Genomic DNA, 12557 nt, shown 5'->3' with positions numbered 1-12557 from the left:
AAAAAAAAAAAAAAAAAAAAAAAAAAAAATAAGCCACTAATTTGAATTAGCTATTATTTAAATACTTATACAAAAACTACAGATAAATAATAATATATGTATACATATATAAATATAATATTTTAAACTTTACTGGAAAATAAATAAGATCAAAGTTAATGAAGGGATTAGGAAAACGATTTTTTATTTCCAATGGAATATCTAAAGAATACATGACTTCTAGAATTATATTAAATTTTTTAGTGAAACTATTTTAAATTATGGAAATTTCAATAAAAAAAAAATGAAATAACAACTGTATGTTTTATATCCAAGCAACTTACATGTTTGTATTGATATTAGAATATAACACTATTAAGTTTTGAATTATGAACTATACTTTAATTAATACTCTGTTACACTGTACTATTAGAAACATAATTATAAGTAATAGAAAAGGTGACCTTTGATACAAACAATAATAATCAAAACATAATAAATAAGATATCTGATTTAAACAATATTTACAAAATATAAAACCTGTCAAGACAACTAAGTGTTAATTTTAAATTTTAATGAGGTCAAATTCTAATTTGATAATATTATTGACATTTTTAAACCATTAGTTTTGATTTAAAAAAACAGATTTGAAGCCATTTGAACTAGAATGAAAATATGATATCTTACATTCATAAGATTAATTATTTATTGAACTGAAAATAACATTTTCTTTATATTATTTAATGAATTTTAAAAAGAAGTTGTATTTTTCTATTTTTTTAACATAAATATAAATTTTAATTCCTATAATAATTAAATTTCTGGATAATATTAAAGTTTTAATACTATTTTTAAAGACATCAAACAGAACTATACAAAAAATTATTATCAAAGTTACTGAATCTTATAATTATTTGTTTTTAATAATAAATATATATTTATTAAATGGCAAGTTTTGGGTAATTTTTCTTACAAAATTGTTTAATGGATTGATAACAATTTTAGTATTTTAATACATTAATGTATTTTAATACATCAAGTGGGTAAGTAGGGTGGGTGTTTACATCTCATATTGATGTATATTTATAACATACACTGTACCTACTCTATATATTAAAATGTTTATAACTCAATAATAACTTGATCTAAAATTATTATTGACCCATTAAACATTTTTGCAAGAAAAATGCAAAAAATAGCTATTTTGAAACGTAGCAAAGATTAAAAAAAAAAAAAGTTTTTTTACTAATTATATTATCAAAAAGAAATAATACAACTATAATTGTAAAATACTCTAAGATTGCATAAATTATAAAAAAAATGTTGATTGTCTCAAAAGTTATAAAAATTGTCTGTTAATCCTGTACATATTATTAGATAGAGAAAACAAAGATGCATTATATGAGCTATCTGGTAACTTCAGTAAGACAGTTTTATAGCGATGTATTACATTTTGTAATATAAGATATAAACAATTTTTCATGTCTGCATTTTGTGATTTTTAAAAATTGAGTTCTAACGATACTATAAGGAAGTAAATGCCAACAAAATAAAATATTAATTATTTTATACAGTATCTTTATTTTTTTTTTATTATAAATATTGTATCATATTAATTGTTTTATATATAATGCTGATATGGTGATAATTTTTTTATCTTTGACTATAAAGTCACACTTGTACTATTAGAGGTAGTACATGTAAAGGTAGTACTTGAACTTGAACATAGTCCAAAAATAAAATATGACTTTGAAAACAATAAAAATAATTGAACCTTGGATATAAAAAAAAAATTAATCAGTATATGTATGGAAATAATAATATAAATTGAAAATTCATGTATAGAACCAACTATTATACATACTTGGTTTAATACAATACAGAAATTATTAAAAAAAAAATTAATAAATAAGGCTAAAACTATATACTTTAACATAGGTTTTTTTTATAAAATTAAGAGAAGTTTACAGACTAATAAATTATTTTATAGGAGTATGTGTTTAGCGCTGATAATAATAACCCAGCCAAAATATGTATCAGGGATTTTTTAGTAATTTTTATAGCTTTTTAATTTAATTACCTTTTAGTTTTATATAAATATTTTTTATTTTTAATCATATTAGTCAAAAGTGATTAATTTTTATTCTATATATATTATAATATGAATAACTATTATGGTATGATTCTTAAAAATAATTATAGAAAAAATGATTTTGTTTAGTTTTATTAATTTCTTGATTTATAATAAGTGGTTTAACATTTGTATGCCTATCTCAAATAAGGATTCCAAGTTTTTTTTTATGATAACACATATTTTAATAGATAAAATGTTAGAAAATCTAATTAAGAAAATGCCTGGTCAATAACAAATTTCGTACCAGTATTTAGGAAATTATTAACATATTTAAATGTAGGCTGGAGGTGACATAAGGGTTTTATTATTTTAATCACTATACATTACTTTGCTACAATCCTCCTACCCAGGTGAAAAATAGTTAAATTCTAAAATATTGGTTCAAAAGTTGTTTATGACTTCTTATAATCATAGTTGAATAATTTTTTAACATTTAATATATTAAAATATGTTACCACTTAAAACAGTCTGTTACCCTTAAAAAGTATGAGGTAGGCATCAAATATAATAACACTTATAAATCAAGAAATACCTTAACAAACTAGAAAAGAAACTATGAAAGTTATTATTTTTATAGAACTTTATTGATCATCGATTAATCAATCATTCTGTACATTTTATGGTGCCATTAGATACCAATAAAGAATAATTTTTTTTTAAAATAACAGTAAAATATTAACTGAAAATAAAATACTATAATATATCTTCTTTGTAATAGTAATAATCATACTTTAAAAGAGACTTTAAGAATGTAATTTTATAATAATTTATGAAAAAAATAAAAATTATAAATACTTACAAGATTGATGGATAACAAGAAGAAAACTAAAATATGAACAGTTCAAAAGAAAGTGGATTCTGAAGAAGAGCTCAGTTCGGTTTTACAATTTAGCAAGAAATCAATGTCGTCTGGGATCAGCAATTGGATGACGGGTAGGTCATTTCAAGGAAAAGTCAATAACAGTGCTACCATTTAACCAAAAAAAAATAACAGATTGAACTAATATTCCAAGCAAAAATAGTCTTATAATAGTGCTAAGTTAAAATGCTTAACCTATGTGTATCTACAAAAGGCTATGAATGTGTTAAGGTCATACCATAAAATTTTTGGCTCTGATACCAAACCATATTTATCTAGCCACAGAATATAATCAGATCAAAGGACTAGTCTCAAAAATATTCTAGAGTATTAACATACTTAGGGTGAATCTACCCCTGTTTGTGGAATAGCCTAATTATAAGGAATCTGAAATAATTAATGTTCAATATTTCTGTAATTTTATTTTTTCAAAATGATGTGTGATGATGTGTTTAGAAATTGGTTATGGGGGAGAAGAATCTAGATATTTTTCAAACTTAAAAAGAGTGATCAGTAAGTTTGGAAAAGAGTTTCTTTTGTTCGTATTGTATGTAATAATTAAAACTTTTTTCTTTACTTACTGAACATTCTAAATACATAACAGAGTTACATTTGCACTCAAAAGAAAGACTCTTCATTAACAGGGAAACAACATTAAAATTTATAATCAGTTTTTAATAATTGATAACCATTTTTCCGGTAAAATAAAATTTATAAAGCTATCCAAAACATTTATTTTTTTTAGTTACCATGCATTTTTCAGTGACACAAGAAAAAATTTCTTAATACAGAATAATAAATTTAATAATAAAGAATTATTAGTTATTTATTTATGCCTAAATACATTGTACATTGATAATAAATAATGAAGATTTATTATTATAATTAATTGCCCTAATTGAACATATTGTTTTTAATTCAAGTGCCTATGTATAAAAATAAACACACTTCAAAGTTGGTATGACTGTAGGTGATTTAGATACATGTGCATTGATTAGGATTTTTTTTATCAATTGTATGGGTTTTGTTATTCGGCGTTTCAATAATAACATCTTACCCTAATGCTTAATATTTGCTGAATATTCATAATCACAAAAAGCAATGTTGATTGTATTATAATTTTTTTTTAAATCATCAAATAAATTATTTATTATTTTTAGATTTTAACCTTTCTATTATAATTATTTATTAAATTCAGTATATTTTTAAGTGTTCAAAATAAGCATATCTTGTTATTCACATTTATAACAGATGGTTTGTAATTATTATTTACGTTAAGATTTTTAACTACCGATAACCACTAAAAATATTTTGCTTCAAAATGAGGACAGCTCTTATGGTTGCTGAAAAGCCATCTCTGGCTTCTTCCTTGGCTAATATCTTAAGTAACGGCCGAAGTAGTTCAAGGAAAAGTAAGGAACATTTAAATTTGTGTTCAAAATTTATTCATTTTCTCAATTTTATATTATCTTACAATAGTAATCTATCTAGAAGTTAAAAGAAATAGAACAAAAATCTACTTTAAAAAACAATTGTTATATTTATTAACAATTTAATAAGTTAATGAGTTTTATTATAATTCGATAGGAATTGCGCACAATAGACCTACAGGTTTGAGTACATGGGCAGTTCTTGCTCACGTCTGTAATAACTAAATCTGAGTTAAAGAGTTATTTTATATTATTTTTACTAAAAAGTTAAAATTATTTATTAATCATTTTTTAGTTGTGGGAATTTTTCATTTAATACTCAATATAGTTACAAAAACAATTAATTCATGCTTATTCTAAATTATTTTTATAGGTATGAACTCAGCTTGTCCCGTACATGAATGGTCTGGTATATTTTTTGGTGAACCAATCATTTTTAAGATGACTTCAGTTTGTGGTCATGTTATGACCTTAGATTTCAATAGCAAGTTTAATAATTGGGATAAAGTTGATCCAGTTAGTCTTTATTAATTAACTTAATTTAAATAATCGCTATGATAATTTTTCCTGTATTTATAAAAATAGGAAGAACTTTTTTCTTGTCCTACTGAAAAAAAAGAAGCATCACCTAAATTACGTATACCAGCAATGTTGGCCACTGAAGCAAGAGGTGTAGATTATTTAGTACTATGGCTTGATTGTGACAAAGAAGGAGAAAACATATGTTTTGAAGTCATTGATGCTGTAAAGAATTCTATGAAACGCTCGAATGATATTACTGTAAGTCAAAAAACATTTTATAGTAATATTTCATAGTTAAGATTAGAACCATAGTAAAAATTGTAAACTAATATTATTTTTGCCAATTTATTGAATTTGTAGCCATTTGATATTTAGTAATTTATGTGCATATAATCCATAAATTGAATAAATTAAGTGTGATTTTTTAATTTCAAAGTATACAAAGTAACTTATATTTATATTTAACATTTATAGAGAATTTGGAGAGCGAAATTCTCAGCTATTACTCCTAAAGACATTAAAGCAGCAATGGATAGATTACATTTTCCAAATAAAAATGAAGCTATGAGTGTTGATGCTAGACAAGAATTAGATCTTCGAATTGGTTGTTCGTTTACTCGATTTCAAACTAAATATTTTCAGGTAAAATAATTTATAATAAAATAATATAATAATAAACAGAGATAACATTCAATTTGTATATGTGTATTTTATTTTAGGGAAAATATGGAGATTTAGATTCATCTTTAATTTCATATGGTCCTTGTCAAACTCCTACTTTAGGATTTTGTGTTCAGAGGCATGATGAAATTCGTAGATTTAAACCTGAGCCTTATTGGGTCATTCAAGTAAATTATTTAAAAAAACCTTTAATTATTAATTGTTCAGTTATTAATTTTTGAAATTATGTTATGTAGATAACAATACAATCCAAAGAAGGGCAAGATGTTGTTCTTAATTGGGAAAAGGGAAGATGTTTTGAGCGAGATACATCTAATAATTTACTTCAAGCATTAAAAAAACAACAAGTGGCCACGTAAATATTGGTTATGTTCAGTATATTTTATCTAATCTTATTTAAATTATTATATGTTTTAGTGTTGTTTCTGTAACACAGCAAGAAAAGACAAAACAACGTCCTTTAGCTCTGAATTCTGTTGAACTAATGCGAGCAGCTAGTACTGGATTGGGAATGGGTCCCCATCATGCAATGCAAATAGCTGAACGACTTTATACTCAAGGTTACATTAGTTATCCAAGAACTGAAACTACTCATTATTCTGATAATTTTGATTTACAGTAAGTTGCAATCAAATTTTATTATTATTTTTAACAGATTGATTTTTATATTAAAATTTGAATTCTATTACATTAGTCAATTTTTATTTATAATTAATATTAATTTTTGAATATTTTTATTTTAGTGGTGCTGTAAGAACTCTTCAAAAAAGTTCAGAATGGGGCTCAGAAATAAGACAAGTGTTGAGCAGTGGTTTAACACGACCAAGAAATGGTAAAGACTGTGGTGACCATCCACCAATTACTCCTACAATGTTGGCATCACGGAATGAACTTGATGGAGATTCTTGGAAGTTATATGATTTTATTGCTCGCCATTTTGTGGCAACAATATCAAAAGATTGTAGATTTTATTCCAAAACTGTTACATTTAAAATTGGGACAGAAACATTTACATATAATTGGCGTACTTTAATTGATGCTGGATTTACAGCAATTACGCCTTGGAAAGCTATACCTAAAAATGAATTAGCTGTGAATTTTGAATGTGATGAAAAATTGAACATTAAAGATGTAAGTGTATTTAATAGAGATCAAATATTTAAATGAATTTATCTCATTATTTCTAGGCAAGACTTACAGATCACATGACAACTCCACCAGGATATCTTACTGAATCTGAATTAATTTCTATGATGGAAAAACATGGAATAGGAACTGATGCTTCTATTCCAGTTCATATTAACAACATTTCACAAAGAAATTATGTTACTGTAGCTTCTGGGCGAAGACTTGTACCTACAAATCTAGGTATTGTTTTAGTACACGGATATCAAAAGGTATGTTGCAATTAATTTAAATAACTTAATACATTTTACATTTTGTTTAGATAATAATTATATTTAAATACAATATTTCTATATTTTAAGATTGATAAACAATTGGTTGAACCAACCATGCGCTCTACTATTGAAGATCAATTAAATTTAATTGCAAAAGGAGAGGCTAATTATGAACGAGTCCTTAGACAAACAATTGAAGCTTTTCGACAAAAGTATTTATATTTTGTAAAATCCATTGAAGCTATGGATTCTCTATTTGAAGTATCATTTACAACTTTAGCAGCTACAGGAAAAGCCCTTTCGAGGTAATAATTTTCATTATTTAAATTATGACCTTCATTATAATGTTTTTAAACTATATTTGATAGGTGTGGAAAATGTCGTCGTTATATGAAACTAATTTTAGCTAAACCATCTCGCTTACATTGTTCACATTGTGATGAGACCTATAATTTACCTCAAAATGGAAATATAAGAATCTACAAGGTAAGTTAATTTATTATCTATTTAATAATTTTTTTTTATCAATAAGTTTTCAATGACATTGATTATTAGCCTACTTAAAAGTTGCAGATTGTTTTGTTTTTCGCTATTAGTTTATAATTTATTCGAAAAGTAATATGTTTTCCATGAACTGTCCTCATTCAATGCTATTTCAAATAATAGTAGAATTTTGAATATTGTGTGCATTTGTGTATTATGAGCAGTAGATTATGATATGATCGGTTAATATATGAATCTGAACATTGGTTTTTTAATTACCGGATATATCAACATATAATAGAACTTACATAAAGATTATTGATTTGTTTAAGCTAATATTCAGTTCTTGGAAATGTTGAATTAATTCGTTTTGGAAAGAGATTTGATAAAGACATAAGAGCATTGAAAAAGTCACGTATTTTATTGGAGTTTTTTTTTATTGTTATTCCAGAGCTACTTGTATTCCTTTATACAATGCATATGTTTCTGCAGTATATATAGAATATTTGTGTTATATAGTAAATGTGTGACTTATATTATCTTTAATAACAGCAAAATCTACACATATATTTATTTTAGGTTTATGGAATTTCTCCTGCATCATAATATAGGATATTAATAATGAGTAACAATATTATTTTGTTCATCAATATCTAATTTATACGACATTATATCATAATTTGTACAATATTCTATCAAAAATATCAAATTAAGTATTCACATAATAGAAATTGTTGTATTCATTTGACTAAATTTATTAAAAAAAAAAAACATAATAACCTTGTTTACAGATAACTTAAAGATATATGTTGAATACATGTATAATACTTAATAATATTTCTCTGATACACATGCATAAAACATTATCAGTAATGTAGCACAAAAAACACAATACGTTAATAAGTTGCTATTGCTTTGATCCTTCAAATAAAATGCATTTCTTAAAATAATAACTTTGATATAACTAAATTTAAACAATATCAATGTTGAAAATTTGTCTCAATATCAATATTGATGCTCATATCTTTAGTGTAAACTATATATTATGTATTCATTGAATACTGACAGTAGGGCTGATTTTAAAAGCAAATACTATCAATCTAATACCTTGATTGTGTATTGAATATAGTGAATAAAGTTAATTTTTCTTTGCAAAGTTTTACACAGTATCTTCATGGTTGATTTTAAATAGAATTAGTGACTTGTAGGTAGTGAGAAGATAATTTGTCAGGGTTTCCCATGTGTTATTACCTAATATTTTAATTCTTTTTTAAGTTTTCTAATTTAAAGTTTACATGGCATTTTGTAGTCAAAAAATATTCTAAGTTTGTGAATCTCATTTTTGTAGGTTAGTTGAGAATTCATAAAGTTTAATGTGGATTGAATATCTTTTATTGTTTTTATCGTTTTATTAAAAGTAATATATTGTGTTTCACTTTTAGTGAAAGTAAAGTCAGTTTCTTTTGACCAGTCTGCTATGGTGTTAAGCATTTGTTGGAGGAAAAGTTTCATAGTTTTAATTTGGGAGTTATTATAATATATGTTAATGTAATTTGCAAAAAGAATACATTTCACTGTTTTAGGTAGTTTTAGGCATACATGATTAATGACTGCTAGAAATATAGTAACACTGAGCACTGTACCTCAAGAAAGTATTTTCTATATTTTTACTGGGTTATAGGTGTTTATCAATTTTTACATTAAATTTGCAGTTGGTTAAAAATTTTGAATACATTTCAGCATTGTTCCCATTTATATCTCAATTTATTATTAGAAATATTTTGTTATAAATTCAATAAATATATATGAAAATAACTTTAAAAATACAAAATGAAGTATGGTTTATAACAATATAATTAATACAATGTGTTAATTATTGATTTTTTTTATATATAGGAATTAAAATGCCCATTGGATGATTTTGAACTTGTTACATGGTCAACTGGTACAAAAGGACGAAGTTACCCATTATGTCCATATTGTTATAATCAACCAGCATTTCGTGATATGAAAAAACATAGTGGTTGTAATCTATGTCTTCATCCTACTTGTCCTCAAGGTTTTTATGTAAATGGTATTGCTAGTTGTCTTCAGTGTGATAATGGTGTATTAGTACTTGATCCATCATCTGGACCTAAATGGAAAGTTGGTTGCAATAGATGTGATGTAATATTTCATTTATTTGAAGATGCCCACAAAATTACTGTTGAAAATAAGGCATGTGATTGTGGAGCACAGTTGTTAAAAATTGAATATAAAGAGGTAATTAGAAAAAAATATAAATATTACTTATTAAATTATAGTTAAAATTATACTATATTTAGGAACGAACCCGTTTGCCTCGGGATTTAATTGAAATGACTGGATGTCTCTTCTGTTGTTCAGAATTTAGTTATTTAGTTGAAAAATTCAGAGCTCAAGCATCTAAACCAGTATTTAATAGTCGTCAAGGTAGAGGACGCGCTAAGCATAAGGGTAAAGGTAAACCAAAGCCTCCCAAGGATAAGATGGCTCAATTGGCTTCCTATTTTGTGTAAATAATAAAACTAATAGATCTTTTGATAACCTATTAAATTTTTGTAAAATATAAATTTATTTCTAAATAAAACATATTTAAATCACTTACAACATATAACTAAGGCCTAAAAAATTAAAATTAATCATAACAAACTATTAATGAATCTCAATTATGTTTTTATTTCAAACAGTAATTATATGAACTAAAAAATAGAATTAACTCTTAAGAGGTCTTTAAAATTCTAATTTAATAAGCTGCTAGAAAAAATAGTTGAAAAAATATTTCAAATGTTCCTAATTTATTTATAAATTATATGTAATTAAATAGCCATTGTCATGACATTTTAATGTTTTGCTAAAGAGGTTACGTATTTTTTTCATATTTATAACAATTTAATTTTTGATAATGTAATAATATTAAAAATAAGAGCATAATTAGAGTGATATTGTGTGTTACTTTTCTTTAAAAACATATTAATTTTATTATTTAAAATAATTTGATTGAAACTGTGTGTGTTACACTTATTAAAAAAACTTATTATTTATTATTTTTCTTTGTTTACTTCTTGCCATTTTATTTATTAGGTATTTGTAGATTTTAAGTTGTGTAATATTCTTTCAACTAATGTATACTTTAAAGTTCTGATACTTAGAAATGATTAACATGCACTCAATAAGTGTTTTCTTGTAACTTTATCTTTATCTAGCTATTTTAATTTTATTTTCTATTTAGTTTTAACACAAAAAATGAATGTGATATATTAGTCTATTTTCAATGCATGTGGTATTCTGTGTAACTAATTAATCTTTAAGTCAATAAATGACAAAATATTATTTCTTTATAATAAAATGAAGCTTGCATAGAATATAATACCTATTTTGTGTAAATGTAACTAATTTTAATATTATTATAAATAGATATCATTGCCAATTTGTATTTTTATTTTAAGAAAAAAAAATTAATTGATATCAAAAAACAAAAACATTACTTTTGTTTATAAAATTTTATGACACTAATAAATTAAAAAACTTGTTTTTATTATAACTGCTTTATCATTTACTCATTTGAATAATAATATACTTTATTGTAAAATTGTAAACAATTTGGAATTCTTTTATAATTTAATTTTCTATGAATGTTTTTAAGATAACATTAGTAAAAAATATAAATATATATATATATATATATATATATATATATATATATATATATTGGTACAAAAGATCTATATACAATTTTATGTAACAATTTTATATGAGAAATATGTGGCCAACCTTAATAAAATGTGATTTTATCATTGAACAATAATGATTTTTTAATTAAATTAATTAAATGCATTAATATTAAAATTGAAATTTTAATGCTTTAATAATAAAATAATTTGAAAAAGGGATATTATTTCAATGAACATAACTATTTTGCCATGTAATTAGTGTAAATTTTAAATACATTTACAGTTTACTCGTGATAACTCAAATTTCATAATGGAAATTAAATTTTAACTTCCAAAAATATATCTATTTTTGACATCTATATTTTTTAATAAGATATAATTCTTTCAATTATTAAGTATGCACTATACATCATTATACATCATATGTCACTATACATCAAATCTAAAATTATTAATTTTACCATTATTATATCAGTTAAATTTATGCTTGGCATAGAAAATATAATTGACACCTCCTACTAAAAAGGTTAAAACTCAATTTTTTTTATTAAAAAAATATGTATTAATATTGTAATACAAGATTCTTATAATGCCAGCTACTACATTCTATGAAAATAATAGTCATGTTAAGAAAACTATTTTTAGTATATTTCAGTTTCAATTATTTCTTGATCTATAAGTTATTGATTCTTCTTTTTATTTTTCTTGTCTTTATCCCAACTATTTGGGGTCGGCCACTCTTATCCTATACTTCCACTCGACACGATCTCCCACATCTACGCTCACATGAACCGTCCTCATATTACATTCAATAACATCTCTTCATATCTTTTTTGGTCTTTCTCTACCTTTTCTTCCCTCAGCATTCAATACTACCATAACTATTCTCACAATTTCCGATTACTTTTTCCTCATAATATGACTATACATCATAGCTGGTATCACTACAGTCTCATTTGAATTCTCTTATTGCATAACAAACTAGATGCTTCTCTCCACTTCAACCACCCGAACTTAAACCTGTGTGTTACTTCCTCATCAACACCAGCGTTCTTTTGCACAACTGATTACTTTTTTAATTCATCCCTTATATTTTAAGAGGGATTACTTAATTGATGACTATCTTAAAAACAAAAAAATATTTAGTTAAGAAAATTAAATAACATATTCGGACCAGTACTTTAGAAGTTATATGACGATTTTTAAATATAAACTAGGGGAGAAGCATAGGTATGGTTATCACTAGACATTTCTCAACCAAAATTATACTATTCAGAGCGGTCGTGATACCACTATTGACAGCAAATCAGAGGTAAATTACTCTCTTGTCTCTGTTGCAAATTCACTCCTATTTAAACCTCTTACGCAACTTAGTTA

At 24.3% G+C, this 12557-nt stretch overlaps 2 protein-coding genes across 3 annotated transcripts in view; one reads left to right on the top strand and one right to left on the bottom strand.

Annotated features, from left to right (window-relative positions):
* The window catches only part of LOC126906861 (fructose-bisphosphate aldolase), a 6352-nt gene extending 3293 nt beyond the window's left edge, over window positions 1-3059 (bottom strand). The window contains exon 1 of one of the 2 annotated variants that reach the window (XM_050687765.1): window positions 2913-3059. The gene's annotated coding sequence lies outside the window, so the exon portion shown is untranslated. Of the gene's footprint in view, window positions 1-323; window positions 343-2912 lie in introns of those variants that run through there. The other variant, XM_050687766.1, reaches the window with a different exon arrangement.
* Window positions 3060-4037: 978 nt separating this feature from the next.
* On the top strand, window positions 4038-11050 carry LOC126907035 (DNA topoisomerase 3-beta-1). The gene is made up of 13 exons (XM_050688037.1): window positions 4038-4384; window positions 4776-4918; window positions 4988-5182; window positions 5399-5566; window positions 5644-5772; window positions 5842-5960; window positions 6023-6223; window positions 6349-6736; window positions 6793-7002; window positions 7093-7310; window positions 7374-7491; window positions 9385-9750; window positions 9813-11050. Exons 1-13 carry the CDS (start codon window positions 4294-4296, stop codon window positions 10023-10025), a joined length of 2559 nt encoding a protein of 852 aa, XP_050543994.1. The 5' UTR covers window positions 4038-4293; the 3' UTR covers window positions 10026-11050.
* Window positions 11051-12557: the final 1507 nt, after the last annotated feature.

Source organism: Daktulosphaira vitifoliae, unplaced genomic scaffold (genome assembly GCF_025091365.1).
Source record: "Daktulosphaira vitifoliae isolate Bord-2020 unplaced genomic scaffold, ASM2509136v1 Scaffold_5, whole genome shotgun sequence".
NCBI classification, from domain to species: Eukaryota; Metazoa; Arthropoda; class Insecta; order Hemiptera; family Phylloxeridae; genus Daktulosphaira; species Daktulosphaira vitifoliae.
The sequence above is the reverse complement of the archived record's forward strand: the minus strand, read 5'-3'. Positions and strand labels throughout refer to the sequence as shown.